This window comes from Canis lupus, chromosome 2 (assembly GCF_011100685.1).
Source record: "Canis lupus familiaris isolate Mischka breed German Shepherd chromosome 2, alternate assembly UU_Cfam_GSD_1.0, whole genome shotgun sequence".
In the NCBI taxonomy this organism is placed as follows: domain Eukaryota; kingdom Metazoa; phylum Chordata; class Mammalia; order Carnivora; family Canidae; genus Canis; species Canis lupus.
In genome coordinates, this window is record NC_049223.1 from 29,172,555 (window position 1) to 29,200,480 (window position 27,926).

The following is a 27,926-nucleotide window of genomic DNA, read 5'->3' on the forward strand; positions in this document are numbered from 1 at the left end:
ATGAACGAGGAGTACGACGTGATCGTGCTGGGCACCGGCCTGACGGTGAGCCCCGTGCGGCCGGCGCCGGCGGGGGGACGAGGGGGGGTTCCCGGGGGGGGGGAGGGGATGCCCGGGTTGGGGCGGGCGGGGGTCCCCAGGGCCCGGGGGGTTCCCCGGGGCGGGGGGTGCCCGGGGCGGGGGTGTCGGAGCCGGGGGCGGGAGTGTGGGCGCGCGCCCGCCGGCTCCGGGAGGACGGCCTCTCCCGCCTGGAAGCGGAAAAGCGGCGGGCGGTGGGGGAGGGGCGCGGGGAGGGGGAGGGGTGCGCCCGCAGCTGCGTTTCCTGCTTGGACTCGGGCCGCCCTGCCCGTTGGGCTCCGGGGCCAGGTGTGTGACGGGCCTTCGGATGATCGCTGTCTGCAGCGGATGCAGCTCGGCTAACTTGGAGAAAACTAGTCCCCCCCCCCCCCCGCCGATGAGAAGCGTTATACAGACCTTTTAACCACGCTCATCCCACTTGCGGAGCAATCGCAGGATTGGGAGTGAGTGTTCTCAAAACTTGTGTACCCGACGCTTTGTCTCCCGAGCCCTGCCGTCTTCTCCTTTAGGTTTGGTCGGTGCCCTGCGTCCATTGCCAGCCCTGGGGGCTCCCCCCGCCTTCCCCGATAGATGGGTGATGGGAGGCTGGAGGTTGGAGGCCGGCCTTGGCCTCTCTCCCTCCGAGCGGCCCCACGCAGACACGTGCCTGGCTGGGAAGTAGGAGCAGATCCACGAGGTCCCTCACCCAGGAGACCTCTGTCTAATGGTTTCGAATGTGAGGGGCTTGGTGGAGTCTCTTCCTCGGTGGGTGAGTTGGCAGAGGGTTGCATGTGTTGAACGAACAGGCGTGCCAGCTGCACGGCTGTTTGTTTCAGTTAATATTTTTGAAGCGTCCACTTGGGATTCCCAGCTGAGCTTAAGGAGTCTGTGCGGGATTTTGCCCATCGGAAGGGACCCGTTGCTGCCAGCATGTTGGAAAAGCCAGTTCTGCTCCCCGCCCCCCCCTCCGCCCCCCTACGGTTATTGCTGGTCTTTCAGATTTGCCCTAGATTAGGTCATTTGGATGTGGACAAATGAGCACAAATCCATCCTGCAGGTTTCTACATGCCTGGTTTAGAAGCATCACTTTGTGTCAGAGATGGCATGGTCTTCCCGGAGAGCAGCCAAGTTAAGATAATGCACTTTACCTAAATATTCGTTTGGGTTAATTGTGACCTTTTTTTTTTTTTTTTTTTTTAATGAGTGGTAGTAGATACATAACTAGAGATCCGACCAGTTTCAGCCCTCGCTTTATGGCTGTGATGACTTTGATTCCTAAGAGCCTCCTTAGATTGCTTTCTGAGATGGTCTTTGAGAATTCTATCCACGCAGAGCGTTCTCGTTATTACCGTCACGGATAGGAGTAGTGATGGTGGGATGATTTGATGATCACTTGTTTCTAGTGACATGAGACACCAAAGTTAAAAACGCTCAAATCAGAATTGACTGTTGGGGTGAGCATACCACTTAATTTTCTTGATTTTTGGCTTATGAATATTTAGTGCCAGAGAGTTAAGAACCTAAAAACAGACATACTCTATCAATTATGGGTACAAAGTATTAGGGGATGGCAGAGGGGATGGCTGTGTATCAAGTACTTTTAGTGCCCTTAACTTGTTACTTTGAAGAAAGTGTAAGTGTGAGAGTTACTCTGTTGCCTGGTACTGGCACTGTTTAGTATCAGTTCCTTCTAAAAATAAAGGTCATGGTAATCCACAGATGTAGATAGTAAATTTAATAGAAAATGTGTAACTTGGAACAAAATCATTCTGTCCAGGAGAAATGGAATATTCTGTGTAATTGAATTTCTTAAGGAATTGAAGATTAACTGTTTAAAGAACCACCACTTTCTGAAAAAAAAAAAAAAAAAAGCCTTTCCACATGACATCACAAGTTCTTTAACAAACTCTAAGGAGCATGATTTGCTCAATAACTAAGATTTCGCATCATGATGTTTACTGGTTGTGTTACTGTTGTGCCGCAACGAAGCCCTGGAAACACTTGGATCCTTATTAGCTACTCAGACTGCTGGCCTTTCTGAGTTAGCCCTTGGTCTGCTCTTCACTCTTTCCCTCCTCCCTTACTTTCCTGTTAGTCTGGTGACTTTCACTTTGATTTCAGGGTGAATAGACAACATCTGACCACCAAATATGCTACTTCTGATTGATTTTGGGGTTGGCAATAAATTCATGAATCTTAGCACTAGTATATGGAAGGGTAACTAGTTCCATAGCTCTTTGTGGCTCCCAGAGGTTTTTGTGTTTTGTTCTACATAGTAATTCTGGCAGGGAATTACGAATAGAGACGTGTATTTTAGTGATGTTTCACCAGTGTTCTCTGTAGCATATGTTTAGAAATTGTTTTACATCCCAGACATAATTTTACCCTTTTACTTTGTGAAAATTTTGATTTAAAAGAGTTTTTAAATATCTGATTTAAAAATCTCAAACTGCCTCTAAGAATTGCTCTTTGAAGATCTTTGCCATTGCTGTTAAAGTTTTGTAGACGATGGACTTTCCAGTGCAGTAGTGATCATTGGGCCAATATGTACAAAGGTCTTACTTTGGGACGGTGTAAATATCTTGTAGGCAGTCTGTGTCTTATTTTCATTTTTAATTATTTTTGAGATTTTATTAATTTATTCATGAGAGACAGAGCCAGAGACTTGCAGGGAGCCTGATGTGGGACTTGATCCCAGGACCCCAGGATCACACCCCAAGTTGAAGGCAGACGCTCAACTGCTGAACCACCCAGGTGTCCCTGCAGTCTATTTTAAATGAGTTGCAGGCATACTGGTCCCATAGATTAGAAGTAAAATCAGAAACATTTTAGCATACAGAAGTAGCAGTGAGCTATTTGGTTTGAAAAACTGCTAGGTAAATGTTTTGGCTCCCGTACATAATAATGGGCAATCCCTTCTATCTTCCCCTTGTACCTGATTAAAGACTCTTACTGGAGTAATGGCTTTCTGGGTTTCATTAATTAAAATTGTGACAGTTGTGATCAGTTATGGGCAGTACAAAGGTAAATACGCCTGCGTATAAACAAATAGTTTCTCATGTAGGAGAGACTATAATAAAAGTTAATATGAGGAAGTGTACTGGGTGTTATGCTAGAGAACGTGTGGGGATTCAGACGGGAAGCAGGAAAACCTTCAAAAGAAGGACGTTTGTAAGCCAGCTTTTAAAAGTATTGGTGAGCTTTGAGCAGGAGGCATGATTTTCTTTATATATATATATATATATATATATATATATATATATTTTTTTTTTTTTTTTAAAGATTTATTTATGATAGAGGCAGAGACACAGGAGGAGGGAGAGGCAGGCTCCATGCCGGGAGCCCGACGTGGGACTCCATCCCGGGACTCCAGGATCGCGCCCTGGGCCAAAGGCAGGCGCTAAACCACTGAGCCACCCAGGGATCCCCAGGAGGCATGATTTTCTAGGCAGAGTGAGCAGGATGGGTTGATATTAAGAACAGGAAGTATATAAGGAATAGGGAGTTTATTTTTAGTTTTGCCTGAAACAGAAGGTATGAAGAGGTGGATTGGGAAACGGAGTTGGAGAGAAGGCCTTTCACTAGGAATGTTGAATGTACTAGGCTAAGAAATTTGAACTTTATCTTTTAGGCAATGGGAGAGGATTTTGAGCAAGAAAGATATAATTAGAACCAGTTTCAAGAAAAATATCTTTTGACAGCATTTAATGAGATGCATTCAAGGGACAGATAGTTAAAGGAACATTCTGCTGAAAACAATGGTTTTTTACTGTGTTGTTGCTGACATATATCATGGAGATGAACGGATTTAAAAATGTTCTATTTAATGCATTTTCCCCATAGTTTTAGGTAAATAGGTTTCAAAATTCACTTTTCTTTAGTGTGTTTTTTCCTGATCACATTTTTTGTGTACATTTATTTTCTGCTCAGGGTTTTTTGTTGTCGTTTTGTTTTTCCCTGTAACTTTAAAATTCAGTAGGATTTAGAGTTTCGGTGGGTGCCTAGTTTGGTCACTTGGAAGGTCTGTCAGAATATTAACGTATTCTGGCTTGATTCTCTTCAAAGCTTGCTCTCTCAGCAGGAAGGGGTTGGGCATTAATTTTTCCAAGATCCCAGGATACTCTTAAGTACCACTGACCTAGGAAATGCAGTTTTAAGTTGATCACAGTTCATATGTAGGAGCACCATGCAGCCCCCTTCAGGCCAGTAGAGGTGTTTTGTCTTAATGTATTTAGGTGCTGTCCAAATAAGTTACCCTGATTATTGCAACTCTAGCGATACATGCTGGATGCTGAAGGGAGGTGAACTTCATACCACTAATAGGGCCTGTCCCACACCCCCACATATCTCCACATAGTAGGACTAGGCTGTAGCTGTGACCTTTAAGCATTCGATCTGCTTACCTCTTTATGTAGGAGAACATGAAATGTCAGATGAGGGGCAGATGCCATTATCCTAAAGAACTTGGATTCTGAAGATGGTTTTATGGTTTTGGTTATTCTGGATGCAAGTTTGTATTCTTTGTTACCCAGCTTAGGTCGTTTGTGGGTGAGTTTCAGTTAAATGTGGAGTACTCTCATCTCTTAGATTTAAAACTATGTTGGTTAATATTCACTGCTACATAGGATTTCTGGTAAAAGTTACCCATATTGTTGATAGATATGATGGGTAGACCAGGTTTCCTGGTGCAAAAAAAAGGAAATTCATTTAGAGTATTTTCTCTAAAAAGCTTGAATGTGCTTTTGCTTGTTCTTCTGTATTCATCAGATAACTAGTAGTACTGGATTTTAATTCTGAGTTGTTTATTTGTAAGATATTAAAATTTTAGGGTCATTAATGTATGTCCTATGCCCAGATATGATTGACTTTATATATACTTTATCAGCAAATTCATCCCATGCTTTAAAGTAAAATTTAAAGTATTACACTTAATGCTACTATGTATATTCTTTTGGTGGTATAAGCAATCTTTTATAGATGGGGCTTAGGAGAATCTGTGAACCTGTAGATGTGTAATTAGCTTTTGTCATATTTGTTCAAAGTGACGCCTCTAAAGGTAGTTGTTAACACTTTGGACTTTAGTGAATCTTTAAACTATAGAGCCCTTTATCTTAGGCCTGCACCTTTAGTGCTTGCCCTAGAGCCATGGTCCAGTGAGTGGATCATGCTTATTTGCAGGGGAGTGTGCAAAGTTACATATAGAAGTTATGCAATACTCAGAGTTGCTTGCTAAGATTTTGCTTTCAAAAGTTGAACTCTGAAGTCTGCTGGAAATAAGACTGTTTCGTCGTTTTCTGTTTATGTCATAATCTGTGTGAAAGTAAATTTTATTGTATTTTCATGAAATATGTTGGACCACATATGTTAGTGCTCCTTTGCATTTTATTTTGAACAAGTGAATTGCTTTTGATTAGGGTTGATTTTTGTAGTTGTAAATTGCCTTCAGTTCTCTTTATCAGGACATCGTTAAGAAAGTGAAAAGGCAAGACACAGGATGGAAAAAGTTTGCAGTATGTATAACCAATAAGGCACTTTTATATATCCAGAAAAGAAAAAGAACTATTTTTTAAAAAAGATTTTATTTATTTATTTGAGAGAAAGAGAGCACAAGATGGGAAAGTCAAAGGGAGAAGCAGACTCCCCTGGTGAGTGGGGAGCCTGATGTGGGACTCCATCCTAGGATCCCTGGATCATGACCTAAGCTGAAGGTAGATGCTCAACCATCTGATCCACCCAGGCACCCTTAAAAAGAACTTTTATGTAGCAGTAAGATAAAGACAGAAACACATTTTTTAAAAAGTAAGTAATTTGAATAGGCACTGATCAAAAGAAGATAGTCATTATCAGTAAAGTATAAAAAAAAACTAAAAAAGTGTTCAACCTCACTATTTGTCAGGAAATGCAAATTAAACCACATCCTAAGTATAGAATGACTAAAATTAAAAAGACACAAGTGTGGGGCAAGGATTTGAAACAACAGGAACTTTCATGCACTGCTATGACAAAAGTATGAATTAGTATAACCACTTTGGAAAGCTGTTTGGGAGTATCTGATGAAGTTGGACATAGTTGTGTTCTCCTTGATACATATCCAGTAAATGCATAATAAAAACATGTTAGAATATAGAGCATTATTTATGAGAGTCAAAAACTGTAAACTATCCAGATTTCCATTAATAGTAGAATGGATTTTAAAAAATGTATATTCATGTGATACATTCATTCAACTAAAGCCTCTACAGCTTTGTCACCTAAACTGTGGTCTGATCAACTGCAGAAGGTTAGACCTCATGCTGAGTGTACTGAATCAAAAACTTCAGCTTAGCATGATCTCCAGGTTTTTGTTTTAAGTAGGCTTTAAGCCCAATGTGGGGCTTAAACTCCTGTGATCTGGTGATCGAGTCCCATGCTCTACTGACTGAGCCAGCCAGGCACCCCTAACATGATCCCCCTGATCATGATTGATCATTGATTGATCAGTGATTGATTCTTATGCTTGTTAAAGTGGAGCAGCATTGCTTTTAGTAATGGTTCTCAAAATTGGTCCTGAACCAGCCTCCTTAACATCACCCCTGAGAAAGGCAGATTCTTAGCCCGAACCCAGTTCTGTGAGTGGGAATCCCACAATCTGTTTTAATGAGCCCTCCAGGTGATGTGGATACAAAATGAAGTTTGAGAACCTGCTTAGAATTAACATTTTAGACACATTCAGGGGTGATATTAAATTGGGAAGCTTCGCGATCTGTCCACTGCTTGCAGGGTTAGGAAGACCTTCTGTAAAGGTGCAGATAGTAAATATTTTAGGTTTTGCAGGTTATACAGCCTCTGTCACAACTACACTTCTACTGTGGTACAGTGGAAACAGATGTAGACAATATATAAATGGATGGTAATGGGTGTTTACCAGTAAATCCTTATTTATGAAAATCGTATGCAGGCTGCACTTGGCTCTTGTACTTTGGGGACCTGTACTCTGTGGCAATGAGAAGAAGTACACTTCAGGAACACATAAAACGTAATTTGGATAAATCTTGGAGACATAATGTTGAATAAAAGGTGTATACAAAAAGGATATGCTGCATGATTCCATTTATTCAGAGTTTAAAAAATGAGCAAATCTTCACTCTTAGAAATCACGAGAGGAGGGGGTGGGTTTGAAGTTGTGGTTAGGACTGAAATAGGGCCTAACTGGCCTTCTAGATAGAGCACTCAGTGTTTTGTTTTTTGATCTAAATAAAGAAATGGTACATCTTCCTAGAGTAAAATTTGAACCTAATAATAATTAAAACTTTAAAAATCTAAAATGGATAGATATATTATGGAGTAAAATATGAAATACTTATGAATTTTTAAAATAAAGATATCAAAGTCCGACTTCCAGGGGAATGACATTGTTCTCTGCTGTCTAGGGTCTTTGGAGTAAATTTGAAAAGCCCTAACGATTTATGAGGATAGAAGGGATTTCCTTTTCTTTTTAAAAAATAAAGCCCTGATCACCAAAACCCTGGTGTTAAGAGTTTTGAGTGAATGTGTATCCCTTTTGTTTTCTTTCTTGAATGAATTCTTATTTTTCCCCCTCCATCTTGATATATTATATCTTAGAATACTCATGCTTTATTTACCTTTTTCCTGAGAGTGGACATTTATAGTCTTCTATTTATTGCCAGTTTATTTATGGTTATCTTGGATGCTTCCTTTAGAGCTCTAGTTCTCAAACTCTTTGGCTTTGGGATCTGTTTACACTCTTAAAAATTAAGAACTCTGAGAGTTTTGGTTATAAGGGTTATGTCTATTAATATTTATCTTTAGAAATTAACACTGAGAAATTTTAAAATTTTTTATTAATTCACTTAATGACAAGCCCGTTACATATTAACATGAGTAAGTTTTATGAAGTGTAACTATATCTTCCAAAACAAAAAAAATTGAGAGAAGAGTATCATTATTTTACATTTAAAAAAATATTTATTTTTAAAGATTTTATTTATTTTAGAGAGAGCATGGGCAAGAGCTAGTTGGGGGGAGGGGTCAGAGAGAGGAGAGAGTCTTTTGTTTTTTAAAGATTTTGTTGGTTTATTTGACAGCTTGAGCAGGGGGAGCAGCAGAGGGAGGACCTGGATGTGGGGCTCCATCTCAGGACCCTGATCTTGACCTGGGCCAATGTTTAACCCACTGAGCCACCAGGGGCCTCTGATTTACATTTCCTGCAGGTCTCCTTAATGTCTGTCTTGAAAGATAGCTGGATTTTCATCTGCTTTGGTGTTCAGACTTTTGTGAGCTATTTTTCTAGCCAAAGTATAAGAAGAAAATCAGGCCTCCTACAGATGTGTAGTTGGAATAGGGAGTATTTTTTTTTTAAAGATGTATTTATTTATTTATGATAGAGAAAGAGAGAGAGGCAGAGAGACACAGGAGGAGGGAGAAGCAGTCTCCATGCCGGGAGCCCGACGTGGGACTCGATCCTGGGACTCCAGGATCGCGCCCTGGGCTAAAGGCAGACACTAAACTGCTGAGCCACCCAGGGATCCCCGGAATAGGGAGTATTTTAATAGCCTTTCACATGGTAGTGGATAGTTTTGGATTTATATCAAAACATTAGTGGCAGATTTTAAATTTTTTTTTTATTTTTAAGATTTTATTTATTTATTCATGAGAAACAGAGAGAGGCAGAGACAGGCAGAGGGAGAAGCAGGCTCCCTGTGGGGAGCCCGATGCTGGACTCCATCCCAGGACCCTGTGATTATGCCCTGAGCCAAAGGCAGATGCTCAACCTCTGAGCCACCAGGTGCTCCTGCAGGTTTTTTTTTTTTAAAGAGTAATTCTATGAAATCTGAAACCACATCTGCCAAATACCTAAGTCTGAATAAATTGGTTCTTTCAAATAAAAATGATCCATGAAAAAAAGTAGCTAGTTCAGCTTACAAATCAGTTGCACAAAAGTGTTTCCGTGAGCCAGATTTACTTTATATGAACTTCCGTTTGGTTACACAGAATATTAAAAAGGTAGGCATTCAAGGGTGTACGTTTAACAAAGGTAACTTTTAATGCTTCATCAAGGACATTCTTAAGTGAAACTAGCCTTGGTTTTTTTTTTTTTTTTTTTTTTTTTTTTAAACTGTGAGCGCTTGGTGGTGGAGAGTATGGTGACTAATACGATGTGGAGCTACTGCCCTGATTCATTTTCTCTACCGTTGGCCTTGCAGCATCAGTGCTAATGTCAGCACAGTGGAAAAAATAGTGAATAGTGTCCTAGTGTTATGAAAATAGTCTTCATCTTGAGGCCCATGGGGTTCCACAGACCATACTTTGAACCCTAGTCGCTTTAGGGCTTTGTCCTTAAGTTACATGATATATTGTACATAGGTAAGTATTAGTTACTATGAGAGTATTTAATGAGGGGCTTTTATTTTGTCAAAGAATGATTTATTTTAGAGGGAGATAGTGTGCGCATGACGGGGGGGCCGGGGTGAGGGCAGAGGGAGAGAGAAAAACAGACTCCCAGCTGAGCACCGAGCGTGACAGGCTCAACCCCTGGACCCTGAGATCATGACCCGAGCCCAGATCAAGGGTTAGATGCCCAAATGACTGAACTGCCCAGGTGCACCCCTAATGAGGGGCTTTAAAAAGATATATCTGGGGGAAAAGAAATCTGTTTGAAACATGTAGTAATTTTGCTTTCCTTGTTAGGAATGTATCCTGTCAGGTATAATGTCGGTGAATGGGAAGAAAGTTCTTCACATGGATAGAAACCCATATTATGGAGGAGAAAGTGCATCTATAACACCTCTGGAAGATGTAAGTATTAGAATGAATTAATGTGGTTTTCATTCTTTGAAACTTTTACTTGTGAATCTCAACTTCACTCTGTATAGAGAGGTTAATTTTGTTTTATTAGATTATCTATAGCATCCTGTTTTTCAGGGACAGCTAGTTTAGAGCTTATAGACATTTAAGTTGTGACCTTTACTGCCATCTGGAGCAGTTATCTGTTATCTCTTGAAGTTAAAAGCGTAGACTTGATGGAGATCTACTAATTGGCAAGCACAGCACCAGTGCTTTCCACCTGGTTTTAGGTAGTCTCCCAGTTACTCAAAGAGGTATTTCTATCCCCTGTTTTTCAAATGACAAAATAACCTATGTTGTTAAAATCCCAGAGCAGCATTGTGAGCCTTGGTTGTTAGACTCCACAGCTTTAGTTCATTTTGCTCTGCTCTCTCCCCTGCTTCCTACTTTTTTAGAATGTAGGCACATGAAGCATTTCCAGAGTGTGTTTTGCTAAATGTTTCTCTGTGAAGTCTGTTCAGCATCCATATGCATGGATACCAGCTGTACTGTGTTTTATAGGGGATACATAGATATCATCAATTACTGTCCATAATGACTGATAACATAGATATCATATTTTTATCAAAAAATTTTTCTGTATGCAGGCCTACAGAAAAGTTGAAAGAATACCAATGATCAACCTTCCATCTGGACTTAGCAGTTAACATTTTGCAGTATTTGCTTTATGTCTTTTGTTACTGGTTTGAATCCTTGAAAGTAATAGACATCATGATACTTGACCTAAATATTTTAGCGTTCACTGGTTAAGAATAACATTCTCCTATGTGGTCATAATATCATTTGTTATCACATTTAAGAAAATTAACAGTAATATCCAGACCATAGTCAAATTTCCCACTGATGCCAAGAATGTCTTCTCTTGTGTGTGTGGTGGCAGTGTTTCTTTTTTTTCTTTTTAAACCGCTTTACACATTGCCTTTGGTGTTCTCTTTATTCTCTTAATCTATAGAAATCTCCTCACTTCTATCTTTTGAAAAGTCCAAGCTAGTTTTTTGTTTGTTTTTAAGATTTTATTTATTTATTCATAAGAGACACAAAGAGAGAGGCAGAGACACAGACAGAGGGAGACCAGGCTTCCTGCAGGAGCCTGTTGCGGGATTTGATCCTGGACTCTGGGATCATGCCTGAGTAAGAGGCAGACGCTCAATCACTGAGCCACCCAGGCGTCCCTCCAAACTACTTTTTAATAAGAAAACGTTGTGTACTTAATATTGCATCATATCAGGAGGGATATAATGTCTAGACTCCTCCACTGGTCATGATGCCAACTTTGACCCTAGTAAAGGTGATGACCACCAGATCTCTTCATTGTTAATAATCTTATAGAGAGTGGTATGTTGGCACCATTCCTTCTACATAGTACATTTACTAATCTTCTGTGAGGTGAGTAAGCTGACTTTTTTGTTCGTTTGTTTCCACAGTGAATATACTCAAGGGGTTGGGTTTTTTAGGAGTAAATATGCCAGCTTTGCTTACTCACTTCCACATTAGCAATAAAATTTAGGAGTTCAAATGAGTATTTCCAAATTTTAGACAACAAGCTTCTTTTTATCTAGAGCTCTTACTCAACTGACAGAAGTTAAAAATTAGCTGGAACTAACTTTGTCTTTTTTGATTTGAAGAATCCAGAATTTATTTTTAACTCCTTACATAACTATGGAAGCAAAACTAAGCCTTTTGTTAACTTTTTATTCAGAAGAGAATGAGTTTAAATGATTTCTACATATGTAGGGTGTATCTGCAGAGCTAGCGTGTCATTGAAAATTGTTTTGTATTCTTTTCTGTTAGTAAAGAAAATACTACCTCTGTAATATTTATTTTAGCATTCATTAGTTTAGTAATGTATTATTTAACTTAGATATGTATTGGAATTTCTCTAAAAATTTTATCTGATAAAATCTACTGGTGGTCAGTTACTATACCAAAACCACATCATGGAATGGTTGCTGCGTAGCGTAATAAAAAGTAAATTTTGTTACATTGTGGGTAATTTTTGTTTTGGTTTTAGTTATACAAAAGATTTAAGATACCAGGAGCACCACCAGCCTCGATGGGAAGAGGGAGAGACTGGAACGTGGACCTGATCCCTAAGTTCCTCATGGCCAATGGTAAAGCGTTCTGGCATTTATGGGGGTGCATTGAATCTGGCTTAAAGGTAGAACCTAGCTCTTGACAGAGTGTTATGCTAGGTATGTGAAAGTAGCTTTTGTTGATGGCAGTGGTTTGTGGTGAGTAGCGTGTGGGCCCGTGGAGGCATCTGGAGTCCGTATGAATGGAGGATGGGGTGACTCCTATCTGGTCGATTCTGGAGACCCCTTTAGGACACAGCACAGTATGTAGGAAAGCCCTAAGCGTCTGCAGCACTCCTCGGGGCTTTCCCAACAGTCTCAGATAACTGGGCCTTTAGAAGAAGGTTTTCTCCTACTTTGGAGGCTTTCAAGATTATTTTTTCACATTTTTCTCATGTTTTTAATTAGGGGAGCTAATTGCTGTGGTATTAGTACCTTTTTCTGAAATGATATTAAAAAAATCAGGTTGTTGGTATGAAGTCTATTTATGTACCATGAATTAAAGTTCATGGTACATAAACAGGGAAGAGCTGCCCTTCCCTGTTTTTGGGTTTTGTTTTGTGTGTGTATTTTGTTTTATGAGTTGATATTTTATAGTTTTTTTAGTGGAAAGATACATATATATTTTATATATATTTTAAAGATTTTATTTATTAATGAGAGAAAGAGAGAGAGGTAGAGACACAGGCAGAGAGAAGCAGGCTCTCTGCAAGGAGGCCAATGCGGGACTCGATCCCAGGACCCCGGGATCATGCCCTGAGTCAAAGGCAGACAGACGCTCAACCGCTGAGCCACCCAAGCATCCCTAGTGGAAAGATCTTATTTGAATTGTCTCTGAAATAAAAAGGTACCTACCTAAAATTCTTTTGAAATAAATTGTAAGCACCTTTTATATAAATAATAAAATTATTTCATTAAAATTAGGAAGACACAGATAAGCAAGAGAGGAAATAAAATGTGCATAATCAGAGTCTTACCATCTAGAATCATGGTTAATATTTTGGTGTATAACCTGCCAGGCTCTGTGTGTTGAACCTCACCATACACTCCTAGATGTAAAGTGTGGGGATAGATGCAATGATTTTTTAAAGCTTTTTTTTTTAAATTTTTATTTATTTATGATAGAGACGGAGAGAGGCAGAGACATAGGCAGAGGGAGAAGCAGGCTCCATGCACCGGGAACCCGACGTGGGATTCGATCCCGGGTCTCCAGGATCGTGCCCTGGGCCAAAGGCAGGCGCTAAACCACTGCGCCACCCAGGGATCCCTGATTTTTTAAAGCTTTTATTTTATATTGCCACATCTGTCTCTAACCCCCGGCCTGTGAGAGTACCTCATTCCCAGTTCCTTCACCAAGCCTGAATATTCTTCATTTTAACCTTTTTTTTGTTTTTGTTTTTTTGTTTTATTTATTTGAGAGAGAAACACAGAGTGCTCACAAGCAAGCTGGGAGAGAGGGGCAGAGGGAGAGGAACAGGGAGAGAGAATCTGAAGCAGACCCTCCCCCTGACCCTGCTGAGCATGAAACCAGTTTTGAGCTCTATCCCAGGACTCTGAGATCATGACCTGAACCGAAACCAAGAGTCAGATACTTAAACTACTGAGCCACCCAGGCACCCCGTCATTTTAATTTTTGTCACTTTGTTATAGCTAAAGGCAAAATAAAATAGTGGGTTATTTATTTATTTATTTTAAGTTGGCTCCAAGCCCAGCATGAGGCTTGAACCATGATGCCAAGATCAAGAGTTACATGCTCTATCCAGAGTCAGTCAGGCTCCCCATGAATTTTTTAAAAGTACCTATTTGTTAGAGTGTGAAATAATTTCTAGATGTATATTGCCTTTCATATTTTTTTAGTGAATTGGCCAGCCTTAGGCTTTGTATATTTTTCTTTTGAGGTTTTAAAATTTTTCCTTATCCATGTGTCAGAGAGCTCTTTAGAAAGGCTATGGAATAAATAGTGTATTTAAAGGTATGTTCCTGTCTGTGATTGGCTTTATATGTAGCTGTGCTGTATTTTTCTTCTGTACATAAGCTTTTACTTTTCATGAAGTTAATATAGAGTTATTTTTTTGTTTTTTATTGTGAAGGGTATGCTTATAATTTTATCTTCAAGGTTATAAAAATACTAATATTTGCTATTAATGGTTTTATAGTCATGGGGGGGGGTTGTGTGTGTGTGTGTGTGTGTGTGTGTGTGGTTTTTTGTTTTTTTTTTTTTTTTTTAAATAATCTCTACCTCAACATGGGGCTCGACTTCTGACCCAAGATTGAGAGTCACAAGCTCTTTCGGTGGAGCCAGCCAGGTGTCCTCTCTGTTAACCCATTTGAGAAGCAGAGATTGAGATTTGTTTTTTCAGAATGGTTCATCTGTTGTCCCTCAACACCATGTATCTTTTCCACTTTGATATGAACTTTTATAATATATTCTTAGAAATGGGTCTCTTTTTTCCCCACTAATTAGTGGACTAATCAATATAACTGCAATTTATTCTAATGCCTGGCTGCATAAAACTCTCATCATTTAAAAAAAATTTTTTTTTAGAGACTCCTGGGTGGCTCAGTCAGTTAAGTGATTTCAGGCCAGGTCATGATCTCAGGGTCCTGAAATCAAATCCTGAATTGGGCTCCCTGTTTTACAGGGAGTCTACTTCTCCCTCTTTCTCTGCTCCCTCCACCCACTTGTGTGTACACTCTCGTTCAGTAAATAAATAAATCTTAAAAAAAAAAATATATAGAATTTTTATCCTTTCAAATGAGCTTTAAAATAATTTCTCAAAAAGTTTGCTATTTTTGGTATCCCACATTTCTTTGGTTTATGGACAGGTGATATTTTTAATTATATGCCTGGTTATATTCTTTATCTGAAATTAATATTCATGTTTTTATTATTTTTTAAAGATTTATTTATTTATTTTAGGGGGGTAGGAGGGCAGAGGGAGAGAGAATCCCAAGCAGGCTCCGCATGCACCCTGGAGCCCAGAGCAGGGCTTGATCTCATGACACTGAGATCATGACCTGAGCTGAAATCAAGAGTCGGATGGAGGGACGCCAGGGTGGCTCAGCGGTTGAGCATCTGTCTTTAGCTCAGGGCGTGATCCTGGAGACCTGGGATTGAGTCCCACATCGGGCTCCCTGCACGGAGCCTGCTTCTCCCTCTGCCTGTCTCTGTGTCTCTCATGAATAAATAAATAAAATCTTTAAAAAAGAAAAAAAAGAGTTGGATACTCAACTGAGTGATCCAGGTGCCCACTAAATTAATATCTATTTTAATTAATACAGATTGAACAATATAAACTGAATAGCACAAATTCTTGAAAATTTTTGCCTATCATTTGAGTCTCTTTATAATAGGAACTTTATTAAAGGAAACTCAGACCCATTTGCAATAGTCCTCTAACTCTAAACCTCATACCTCTCATTATTAGTATAGCTTTTACAAAAGCAAGTTGATACAAGTTGATAAAGTTATTAATCTTGAAGTTTTATAATAGGAAAAAAACTTCTAAATCTGCTTAGTAAGAGGTGTGCATTCTGATGGTCCCATTTAGAACACGGCATTGGAGACTTTTTGGTAGAGGTTATCGGACAATGCTAGAAAAAACTGGGAAGCCATTAGTATTAGCCAACAATAAATGTATTCTTTTTTCTGCTGGCTTTTGAAGGTGGTAAGATTTAAATTGTAGTTTGAATTGTGGGACTTTTTTAGGTCAGCTTGTGAAGATGCTGCTTTATACAGAGGTCACTCGTTATCTGGATTTCAAAGTGACTGAAGGGAGCTTTGTCTACAAGGGAGGAAAAATCTACAAGGTTCCTTCCACTGAAGCAGAAGCCCTGGCATCTAGTAAGTGATTTTATTTTATTTTCTCAGAACATTGAGATTTTATAATGGAAAGGAATCCTAGGGGTCACAGTGAATGTCCCCTGTCTGACAGCCGTCTGTCCACTCATCCAGGCAACAGTATTTATTGAATGTCTGTTACTTGCCGGACACTGTCCTGGGCAGTTGAGAGACCCATCAGTGAGGAGAATGTTCAGCACCTCTCTTCTGAAGCTCGGAGAGAGTTTAAGTGTCTCTGTCTTGTGGAACTTGGTGCTGCTGTTAGGTCAGCCAGTGCTCTTTCATAATAATTCATAAGAGCTGTTGTTTTGGGTGTTTCCTGTGTGCTAGGCTCTGTGCTAAATACTTCACATTCATTTTCTTCTTTGACTTTTGAAACACCTTTATGGGGTAGGGTTTCCATTTCATAGAGAGGGATTCAGGCCTAAAATCAGACAGGGAAGATTAGGGTTTAAACTGTGGTATTGCTCCAGCGCGTGTACTTTACTACCTGGGCTGACCTCCTGCGCCTTATTATCCAACCTGCTACAAAAGGCAAGAACTTTGTTCTGGCAAAACTAATCTTCTAATTGATGCTGTCATTCTCTGGAAGCCCAGGTTTTAGGAATTCCCAGTGAGTATGGAGTGACTTTATTCTTTGCCCAAAATTATTTCCCCTCTTGGCTCAACCTAAGGTTAATCTGGTTAACCTTTCCTCTTACTGCCTCTTTTCATTAGACGTCCTTGAAGGTGTTTGAGAAAGGATGAATTTATATAGCGGTGGGTGGATTAGTTTTCTCCATGAGTACTGGAGGAGCTCAGGGGAGGGAGCCACTTGGATTGGGAGAAGATGGGAAGTGCCAGTAAATTCTCAGTGATTATTTTGGTGTGAGTGTGGGAAAATTTTCTCACCTAAAAACCCAATTTGAATGACTTTGGCCACTTCTCCAATTCCATTTACTTCCTTCTTGCTCTCAGAGGAGAAAGTGCTGGCATAAAATATTGAAAGGCACAATAGCCAGAAAGTCAAACATGAGTACGGAGGTTTGTGGCAAAGTTAGGATTGACAACTGTGGGTGAAGAAATGGCCCCTACTTAAAGTGAGGGACTTAGTGGTGTCATCATGGATTAGAAAGTATTTTAAATGACAATGTAAAATTTATCCAAATAAAGTATTTTCATAGAAGTAAAAGTTAAACAGTTTGAGGAGAATCTCTTACAACAAAGTTTGTTTCCAAAGTTTTATTCTCCATTTGAGTCTTACCTTTGTTAATAACTTCAGTCTCCTTCATTAACAGACAGTGAAGGACTTACCTTCTAGCAGTTTTATTTTTCTGATTTAAATTTTTCAAATATGTAAAGCCTTTAGATGACTTGAAAGCCAACATTATAGCAGAAGATGTATTTAGAGTCTGTCTTTATTCTGTTGTCTTCCATCCTTCCCCTTCATCGTTTTTGTTTCTGGTTTATCCTCTTATGTTTCTTTTTCCAAAAATAAGCAAGTGTGTTTATTTGCCTATTTTTATGGTTAGTTTTATAAAGGTATAATTTTTACATAGAGTATAATTTACCTGTTTTAGTATATAGTTTTATGAATTTTTACCAGATGACTGTTTTCCTGTTAATGAATAGGATCTGGAAGTCAGAATGGGAGGCTAGAAGATCCTAGGCAGAATGAATGGGATATGGAAAGGTGGAGAAGTTTAGAAGGATGAATAAGAATAGGTTACTTTGTTTAATTTTTAAAGATTTTGGGATCCCTGGGTGGTGCAGCGGTTTAGCGCCTGCCTTTGGCCCAGGGCGCGATCCTGGAGACCCGGGATCGAATCCCACGTCGGGCTCCCGGTGTATGGAGCCTGCTTCTCCCTCTGCCTATGTCTCTACCTCTCTCTCTATCTCTGTGTGACTATCATAAATAAATAAAAATTAAAAAAATTTTTTAAAGATTTTATTTATTCATGAGAGAGAGGAAGAGACACAGGCTAAGGGAGAAGCAGGCTCCCTGTGGGGAGCCGGATGTAGAATTTGATCCCAGGACCCCAGGATCATGCCCTGGGCTAAAGGCAGACACTCAACTGCTGAGCCACCCAGGCGTCCCTCTTTTGTAGTTCTGTACAAATTCTAGTATTCTAATTTTGTGAAAAATGTTGAAATTTTGATAGAGATTGCATCGAATCTGTAGATTGCTGTGGGTAAGTATGGACATTGTAACAATATCCTTCCAGTTCTCTGTGGTCCAATCTTACACCCACTTAAAGCTTTTATTTTTTCTCTTGATGAAACTGCTCTGGATTTTGTTAACTTTTTATGTTTTAAAGGCCTTGACTTAAGTTTTTTTTTTTTGGTAAATAAACCCTATTGTGCAAGTGAATGAAAAGAAGTAAAACAATATTTGAAATGATGTTAAGATACTACTTAACTTAGAAAACTGAGTAATTTGGAAAAGGGTTTTTTTCTAACCCTTTTTTTATATAGTTGAATATTTTCCTTCTATATTGTATATCCTATCTATGAATAATTAGACTTTTGTATTTCCTTGCATCAGACATTAATTATGTGAATGGAGTATGGAGCACGTGTTATGTGCCGTGTACCCTTCTAGGTTTGGAGGAGGGAGGGTTCAACAGAAGGGGAAAAGTAAAAAATGCTTTCTGTTATGAAGCTTGTATTAGAGGATTCAGGTTATAAATAAATAAGGGAGAGGATATCAGATGGTGATAAGTCTGTGCAGACAGATGAAGGGATGTGGGGACACAGTTTTAAATAAGGTGATCCGGGAAGGCACCGTCACAGAGAAGTAGTTGGAGTTGTACTGTATTATTTTGGCTGTCTTTTTTTATCCCTGACAACTCAACATAAGTTGGTGCTTGTGTGGTCATTGAACTATTTTTTTTTTTTTTTTTTTTTTTTACCCTTATTACCCTTACTGTGTATGCACTCGGTCCCGCTTTATTTTTTTTAATTCCTAAAAAATTATTTAAAATCCATTTTGATTTTCATTCAGTCTTTTAAAGTCGGCTCCATACCCAGTGTGGGTCTTGAACTCATGACCCTGAGATCGAGTCCCATGCTCTACCGACTGAACCAGGCGGGTGCCCCCGTCTCATTTTTTTAAAGCTAGGTTGTAAATAGAATTTAAAAATGTTAATAAGTGGCTGTCGTTAATGGCCTGATGAGCATTTTAATTTCAGTTTTGTTGGTTTCATCTATAGTCTTGGGGGAAATAGCGTTCAGAATATCGAAACATTTCACTGTTCCTTGAGAGTTTGTTGTCTTTACAGTAGTCATATAGTTTAGGAAAGGGGAAGGAGATAAATCCAGAGCAGTTTTTTTCCTTTGGCCTTGTCTTCCTGGCGGCTGTGAACTCAGGACTACTGACAAGAGAGCTGCAGGTTTGTAAAGTAGTTTATACCTGTCTCTTCCTTTTTCTCGTATAAAAAGCAGTTACCTGATTACCTAGGACCTCCCTGAAGTAAGTGCCCGGCAGCATAACCAACATCTTTTCTGTGAGGTGCCGGAGTGAATGTCCGAATACAGAAAAAGGAGGAGCTTTCAGAATTTTAGGCAGTTGACTGAGTACAGATCAGAGTTGTCGAGAACATTCAGGTGGATGCCCTTGTAATAGTCTTTCAAAGTCATGTTCACCTTGCACCTTAATAAGAGATAAAATTAAGTGTGTTACATTTAATTAAGTGCTGATTATAATTGTAACTGTAAATTTAAAGACTTAATAGCTGATCTGTTGTAATTCTGTTGGTTTCTTTTGAAGCGTAGTAAAAGTAGAAGCCATACTGTCTAGAAGAGCCTCGGGTAATCCCATGGCACATTTTTTTTTTTTAATTTTTTTAAATTTATTTATGATAGTCACACAGAGAGAGAGAGAGGCAGAGACACAGGCAGAGGGAGAAGCAGGCTCCATGCACCGGGAGCCCGACGTGGGATTCGATCCCGGGTCTCCAGGATCGCGCCCTGGGCCAAAGGCAGGCGCCAAACCGCTGCGCCACCCAGGGGTCCCTCCCATGGCACATTTAAACTTGCCTCTCACACTCTCTTTTCCTCGTGTTCTAGCGTGAATGTTTGCTTTTTGACAAATTCTTTAGGCTTAATGGGACTGTTTGAAAAACGTCGCTTCAGAAAATTCCTAGTGTATGTTGCCAACTTTGATGAAAAAGATCCCAGAACTTTTGAGGGCATCGATCCTAAGAAGACTGCCATGCGAGAGGTGTACAAGAAATTTGACTTGGGACAAGATGTCATAGACTTTACTGGCCATGCCCTGGCACTTTACAGGACCGATGAGTAAGTGTTTTGGCTTTTAGATTTGTGTTTTTCTTGGAATTGTCACTGAATTTCTCCATTCTCCAAAACGGAAATTCTAACAAAACAAGTAAATAACCAGGTTATATTATGAAAAGTTCCAGCTGTAAATTAGTGTTAGAACCTTTGAAGTAAAATATGAAAGTAGTGAAATGAAATCATTGAGAAAAACGTTTTTAATATTTATTTTCTAATATTTATTTCCTTTATCCTAGCTATTTAGATCAGCCATGTTGTGAAACCATTAATAGGATTAAACTTTACAGCGAGTCTCTGGCAAGATATGGCAAAAGCCCGTACCTCTACCCACTGTATGGCCTTGGGGAGCTGCCGCAGGGATTTGCAAGGTCAGTGCCAGTCGCTAACCCCGTCTCCTCCTCAGCGGAAGTATGTGCTGTGTGCTTGGGGTGAGGAGCTCCGTCTGCGAGTCACGAGATGCTGCTTATTTTTATTGAAATAAAACTTTTTATATATAACGAAACCACGGATCTACAGGAAAGAAATGCAGTTTGATCCATGTCTAGACCTGTGTACCACCACCACCGCCGGGAGAGGACGTTTGTCCAGGAAGTTCCCTCGGGTCACCTCCTCATCAGCCACCCCCACTCGTAGCAGCTCCACCTGTAACTTCTTTCCACTACAGATCACTCGTGCCTGTGCGGGAGGGTCACGGAGAGGGAGTACTCCGCCGGCCCGCTTGCCCCGCTGCGGTTTCAGTGCGTAGTGTTGTCAGGCTTCTCGATTTTAATCACCCAAGTCGGTGTGAAGTGCGCTCATTACGGCTTTAACTTGGGTTTCCTGAGAACTAATGTTGGTCACCTTCATGAGCTTTTTGGCCATTTGTATAATTTTGTGGTATGATTGTTAATGTCTTTTGCATGTTTTTCAAGATTGGGTTGTCTTTTCTGTTTTTGATTTTAGGAGGCCTTGTATTCTGGCGGCAGTGCACGTACTGTACGTCTTCTCTCCCGGAGTGCCTTGTCTTTTGCTTACGTTCAGTGCTTACTGGGTCCTTCCTGAGAGAGCTCTGCGTACCTTGAGAGCACAAAGATGGTCACCAGTGTCTTTTCCTGGAAACTTCATAGTTTTCATTGTGAAATAATGTTGGTGTGTGAGGTGAAGTAGGCCTTGAAGTTCCTTTCTGTCCATACCAGTACTTAATTCTTGTAGCACCATTGTCGAAAAGACTTTGTTTTCCAGTCACGTTAGTGCCTTTGTGGCACATCCACGGGCCACAGATGTGTATCTGTTTTGTTCCATTAGTTTATTTTTCTTATGCCATTACCATAGATAGCATCCTGAGTATTCTAATTTTTCTTTTTTAAGATCTTATTTAGGGATCCCTGGGTGGCACAGCGGTTTGGCGCCTGCCTTTGGCCCATGGCGCGATTCTGGAGACCCGGGATCGAATCCCATGTTGGGCTCCCGGTGCATGGAGCCTGCTTCTCCCTCTGCCTATGTCTCTGCCTCTCTCTCTCTCTCTCTCTGTGTGTGACTATCATAAAAAAAAAAAAAAAAAAAAATCTTATTTATTTGCGAGTAAGAGCACAAGTGGGGGGGAGCCTGCCAGGGAGCTTGATTTGGGGCTCAGTCCCAGGGCCCCAGGATCATGACTGGAGCAAAAGGCGGACACTTAACTGTGAGCCACCCAGGTGCCCCCACATTTCAAATAATTTCTTGAATTTTCTGATAATCAAATCCATATTTTTTTATTATCCTTTCAGTGTCTAGAATCCGCAGTGTGTTCCCACTGTCGTTGTGATTTGTCATATTTTCTCCTTTGTCTTGTTAGGATTTTATCAATTTTATTAATCTTGTCAAGGTACGAAGCCTTAGTTTTATTTATTTTCTTTGTAGCTTATTTTCTATTTTATTGGTTTCTTTATTTCTTCTTCCAACATGGGTTTAATTTTCTTCTAGTTTTAGCTTTTTAAAATTGAAACAGATCATGGGTTTTACTTTGTGTAACATAAGGATTAAAAGGTTTAAAATTGGGATCCCTGGGTGGCGCAGCGGTTTGGCGCCTGCCTTTGGCCTGGGGCATGATCCTGGAGACCCGGGATCGAATCCCACGTCGGGCTCCCGTTGCATGGAGCCTGCTTCTCCCTCTGCCTGTGTCTCTGCCTCTCTCTCTCTATGACTATCGTAGATTAAAAAAAAAAAAAAAAAAGGTTTAAAATTTCTAAGTATGTATCATTCTCTATGGTACCCTCTCTTTTTTTCTTCTTTGATCCTTGGGTTTTTGAAGGTATAGTGTTTAATTGCTAAACATTTGAAGATCTTAAATATTGTAACTGCTATCTACTTTAATTCCATGACAAAGAACAAACTTGTAAAATTTTAATCTTTGAAATTAAGGCATACTTTATGGTCAAATTTTTTTTTAATTTTTTTTTTTTAATTTTAGAGAATGCATGTAGAGGTGACAGGGAGGGCAAGAGAGGGGTAGAGGGATAGATTCTCAAGCAGTCCCCACTGAGCGTGGAGCCCACCGCAGAGCTCGATCTCAGGACCCTGAGGTCACAACCTGAGCCCAAACCAAGAGTCGGATGGTTTATTGATGGAGCCACCCCGGTGCCCCTCCATGTCTGCTTTAATTATCTCCACCACGCAGCATTATAATTTTTGCACTGAGCAATCAGTTTGAAGAGAGGAGGAGAAAGAGTAGCCATAACCCCCCCACCCCACCATGTTAGTTGCTCTTCTTTCTTATACATCCATTTCTCTGGAGACGCTTCTCTTTATCTCTTCTTCAGTGTTCTTGTAGTTCTAGGTCTGCTCTTACGAGGTCTGTACCTTGATTTTTGAAGGACTTTTGTTGGCTTGAGGTGTTTTCATTCAGCACTTTGCAGCTGCTGTTTCTGATGACAGTGAGCCGTCACTGGGGTCAGTACCCGGTCCTCTGTATGGAACCAGCATTTTTTACCCCCCTCTGGCTGCTTTCAGGATTCTTTTTGGTGTTTTACAGTCTTAACTTGGATTTGCCTCAGATGGTTTTGCCTGGATGGTTTTGTTGAACTGCTTGGATGTAGAAGTTAATTGTTTATATGAAACTGGGAATTTAAAAATCCTCATTTTCTTCAGATATTTCCTCCCATTTCATCCTCTCCCTCTGGACACCAGGTCTGTGTGTGTTGGATGCTGGGTATTATTCCATAGTCACTGAGGTGCTTTTCATTATTTTGGTCTCTCTGTGCTTCGTATTGGATAATGCCTGTTGATTTGTCTTCAAGTTCACGAACTCCTTTTTGTTATTTTTAAAAGGTTATTAATCCCATTCAGTGAGTTTTAACTTTTTTCTGGTTCAGTACTTTCTACATGTGGAATTTCCAGTTTTTTAAATACAGTTTTTTGTGAGATTCTGTTACTCATTTTGACCCTCCTGAATATATTTGCAGTAACATGTTCTTGAACCTTTGTGTGAGTGAAGTAATAGCTGCCTCCACCCCCCTGCACACGGTGACACTGGTGATCTGGGCACCTGTTTGTACTGATTTGCTTTTCCCGAGGCTTTACTTTGGATCATGTTTTTTTGTTTCTTCCCGTGCCTGGTAAATACTGGTGTGCTGTCGAGATGCTGGGTCCTTCCTTCCTCTGAGGAGTGACTTGTGTGAGTTGGCGGTTCAGTCCTTGGCCACAGGACTGACTCTGCCTTTTATTGGATGGGACGGCAGGGTTTGTTTTGGCTCAATCCTTCGTCGGGTTTTGGTGGAGCACTTACGGCGGGTCCCAGGCCATCTGCTGCGGTAGCGTCAGACTTCGACCCCCTCGTCTTCGAGGCCCCGGCCGTCCTCGAGGCCCCAGCCATACCCTTTGCTCAGCTCCTTGTACCTTTTGGGCGTTGCTTTCGCTGGACCCCTTGGAATGTCACAGGTACGAGCACTTCTGGAGTGAAGGATTTGAAGAGCTTTTACAGATTTGGTGGCTCCCCTTTTTGTATCCTTTCCTCCCACAAGTTCATCTCCTTTGAGCTCTGGATTCCATCCTTTGACCCCGAATTGACAAGACCACAGGCTTTCTGCTTGTTCAGCAGCTCCTGTGACAAGGAGCAGGGAGAGGGTCCTTCAGCTGAGCCACCACAGGAGCTCCACACGCAACTCCAAGTCTTCTCCAGTGTCTGTCTGCTTTTAGTTTATTATTTGTCTATTTTTATAGTTCGGCTTTATTTATATGCAGGAGGATTAGACCAACATAAGTTCCTCACTCACTACTGGTTGCTGCTCTTTTTGGACTTGGTATTCAGAACTGCGAATGGGACACTTCATGTCATGGTTTTGTACTTGCTGCTCAATGACTTTGAAACTACTGCCTTCTAGAAGGAAATTGAGGAAATACACATTGCCTGTGACTCATTAAGATCTAAGACTTTTTTAGTAGTTGGGACAATTATAAGTTACTGTCCTCTCACCTTTTTTTAGGCTAAGTGCTATTTATGGTGGCACCTACATGCTCAATAAACCCATTGAAGAAATCATTGTGCAAAATGGCAAAGTAATTGGTGTGAAATCTGAAGGAGAGGTAAGTAGCTTTCACAATGTAAATAATACTGTGTTCTAGTGAAGAAAATGTTGCCTGGTGGAACGGGATTTGGGCATCGATGCTGGATTTCAGACTGCTTTATGCCACTTTGGTGTTCATAATGAGTACGGACTGGCTTGAGATGCTGTGGTTTTTTTTTTTTAGAGATTTATTTATTCATGAGAGACACAGAGAGAGAGAGAGAGGCAGAGACACAGGCAGAGGGAGAAGCAGGCTCCATGCACCGGGAGCCTGACGTGGGACTCGATCCCGGGTCTCCAGGACCACGCCCTGGGCCGAAGGTGGTACTAAACCGCTGAGCCACCAGGGCTGCCCACTGTGCTTTATTTTACAAAAATCTTACTGTTGGTTATTGCTGAAGACTGGGTTATACGTTATGGACGAAACCTTAGTGGTAGGTGCTCTATTTATGGAGTGTAGGTTGGTGCCGGTCTCCTGAATTTTCATTTAAATGTAGCTTTATAATTTATAACTTATATAATTTATAATTTATCAGTGGAATTGGGCCTGGTGAATACTGGGCATTTTATTATTTAATTTGGGTTTTAGCTTCAGTGCTGGCTGGGTGGAGTTTCAAGTAGTTTCTCTGATTCGGATTGAGTACATATGTGTTAACCTTGTTCACGTGCTCATTCGGATTCCGTGGGTCTGTGTCCTCGCGAGCTCTCAGGTGAGGCTGATGCTGAGGTTCCGCCGACCAGCTCATTCGTATTTCATGAGCTGCCAACTCGTACTGATAGCTGGCACTGCTCAGAAGCTAAGACCGGAGAGCTAGTTGGCGTTCCTGCGGTACTGCATGGGTTGGCCCATGTAATCCTCACTCAGCGGTGGACCGTTGGAATGAGTCATTACCGTGGAGCCTTTGTAACTGCCTTGTGCGTCCATCAGAATGGGTTTAGGGAACAGGGACAAACGGGGAGCAATTCATCTGGGATCTCAGAGCGCTGCTTAGTGTGGGATCATCTCCTGTTGTTTTCCCCACGGCGGTTCCCTCGCGGGAGATAAACATTCACGTCTCCCCAGGCACATCCCATATAGCGACAGCCCTTAAATACGGTACTTCATTTAATCCAGCAACAGCTGTTGGAGGTTAAGCTCAGCCAGGTCGGAAACCTGTCTGCCCGACTCTGAATCCTGTGCTTCTAAACACTGTGCACCTGGTTTCCTAGTAGTTGAACAGGACTTCGAATGCACGGGTCTGTTCCAGGAGAATGGGGGGGGGGGTGGAATTGTTGGCAAAACTAGTTTTAGGTGATCTGTAGTCGAGCAGTAATTGACAGGTACCCTTATGAAGGGAACGTGTTGACGGCCCAGTGGCGTCAGTAGTCTAGCTGGAAGCCTTGGGGACCCGGACTGCTATAAATGGGAGCTCAACCGTTTGCTACAGGTTGCTCGCTGCAAGCAGCTCATCTGTGACCCCAGCTACGTCAAAGACCGGGTAGAGAAGGTGGGCCAGGTCATCAGGGTTATCTGCATTCTCAGCCACCCCATCAAGAACACCAATGACGCCAACTCCTGCCAGATCATCATCCCCCAGAACCAGGTCAATCGGAAGTCAGGTGAGGTGTGAAGACCAGCAGATGTTTGGGCCACGTTGTTAGAATCCTTATTTGCTCTTTTATAAGAAACTTTAGGTCGCGTACGGGAAGAGAGCTGATGGCTTTAGCTCACAGGGATGCGAGGTCCTTGCATTGAAAGGCACAACTCCGCCCTGGAGCCCTGCCTCGCCCTCCTGCTGGCCCCTCCTTTGGGCCTCCTTTCCCTCATTCTAGAATGAGGAATTGAGCTGGCTGGACTGGGTGGTCATGGTGCCTCCTGGCCCCTCCGGACGTGGGGGTGGGGAGGCAGGTCATGGCTTATTAGGCATTAGGCGGCCCAGCTCTACTGTGGTCTTGAGCCAGCTTAGGCTGGATTTCAGCAGTGTGCTAGAAGACGACTTCTAAAGTAGGAATTCCTAATCTCCTTGTGGTGAGCAGTTGCTTTCATCCCCTACCTTTTCCCACCATCCTTAGAGGTGGAAGCCATAAATCTATTTATCGAAAATTCAACTTTAGGAAGGGTTATCAGCATTTAAACAACTACTGGTATGTTTTTTCCATGTAAGAAACCGGAATCATGGATTATTAGGACTGCACCCAAGGGACGTGCAGGGGGCCCACACAGACCCCAGGGTTGGTGAACTCGAGAGGAAAGCAGCTCAGTAGTGACTTTCGTATTGGAAACGACGCACTTACTAAGCGGCACGCAGAGGGGGCAGTCGACAGGATGCGAAACGAAGAGTAGCTTGTGCTGATTGGTCATTTTGTTACTTCAATTAAGTAAACGAGAAGCTAGTCCTTAATAAACCGTCCCTTAGCTGTTCAGCCCCTTTCTAAATGCAGGGCTTGGAGAGGGAGACAGTAGCGCAGTCAGTGGGATTGTCAGGTGTCCGGTTAGCGGCCACAGAGGTGGAGAAAGCAAGCTGTGCAAGCCCGGCAGTTCTGGCCACGGAAACCCACAGCCCCAGGAGGCTGCGAGTGGCTCGGTACTTGCATACGCGGTCCTATCTGGAACGGAGAGGGCACCGTCGGCCTACGCTTGCCACCTCAGCCTAGAAGGTTTTGTCTGGTCCAAGCAATTTTAATTCCACTGATGAAATACGGGGAGAGTGGAGTGCGCGCACACGGCTGAGGCCCGTGAACCCTGGCAGTGAGATGGCGTTACTCGTTTGCAGACATCTACGTGTGCATGATTTCCTCTGCACACAATGTGGCCGCGCAAGGGAAGTACATCGCCATAGTGAGCACGACGGTGGAGACCAAGGAACCTGAGAAGGAAATCAGACCAGCTTTGGAGCTTCTGGAACCAATTGAACAGAAGTGAGTGATGGGTCCCTTTCGATGAGCTCAGATCCAAGACTGAGTTCTGACCTCGCAGCGAGGGGAGCGCGGTGAGGACGAGGGGTGGCCGGGGGCAGCTCACCTGCTGACTTCATTCTTTCCCCCTCCAGATTCGTTAGCATCAGCGACCTCCTTGTACCCAAAGACCTGGGGACGGAAAGCCAGGTGAGTGGCGGTCTGAGAAGGGCATCGGCACGGGCGGCGCAGGGAGATGCCTGCCTCACGTCTCGGTGATTTTGTTTGCAGATCTTTATTTCCCGCACGTACGATGCTACAACTCACTTTGAGACCACCTGTGACGATATTAAAAACATCTACAAGAGGATGACCGGCTCCGAGTTTGACTTTGAGGAAATGAAGCGCAAGAAGAACGACATCTACGGGGAAGACTAGGAGCAG

At 41.6% G+C, this 27,926-nt stretch overlaps 1 protein-coding gene across 1 annotated transcript; it reads left to right on the forward strand.

The window, feature by feature from the left end:
* Positions 1–27,920, forward strand: GDI2 (GDP dissociation inhibitor 2). Its single transcript, NM_001003184.1, is given in 11 exon segments — positions 1–45; positions 9,745–9,852; positions 11,912–12,011; positions 15,682–15,816; positions 19,893–20,091; positions 20,325–20,456; positions 24,528–24,627; positions 26,036–26,207; positions 27,362–27,506; positions 27,638–27,692; positions 27,774–27,920. Coding segments are annotated over 11 exon segments (1,338 nt in total).
* The last annotated feature ends 6 nt before the right edge of the window (positions 27,921–27,926 follow it).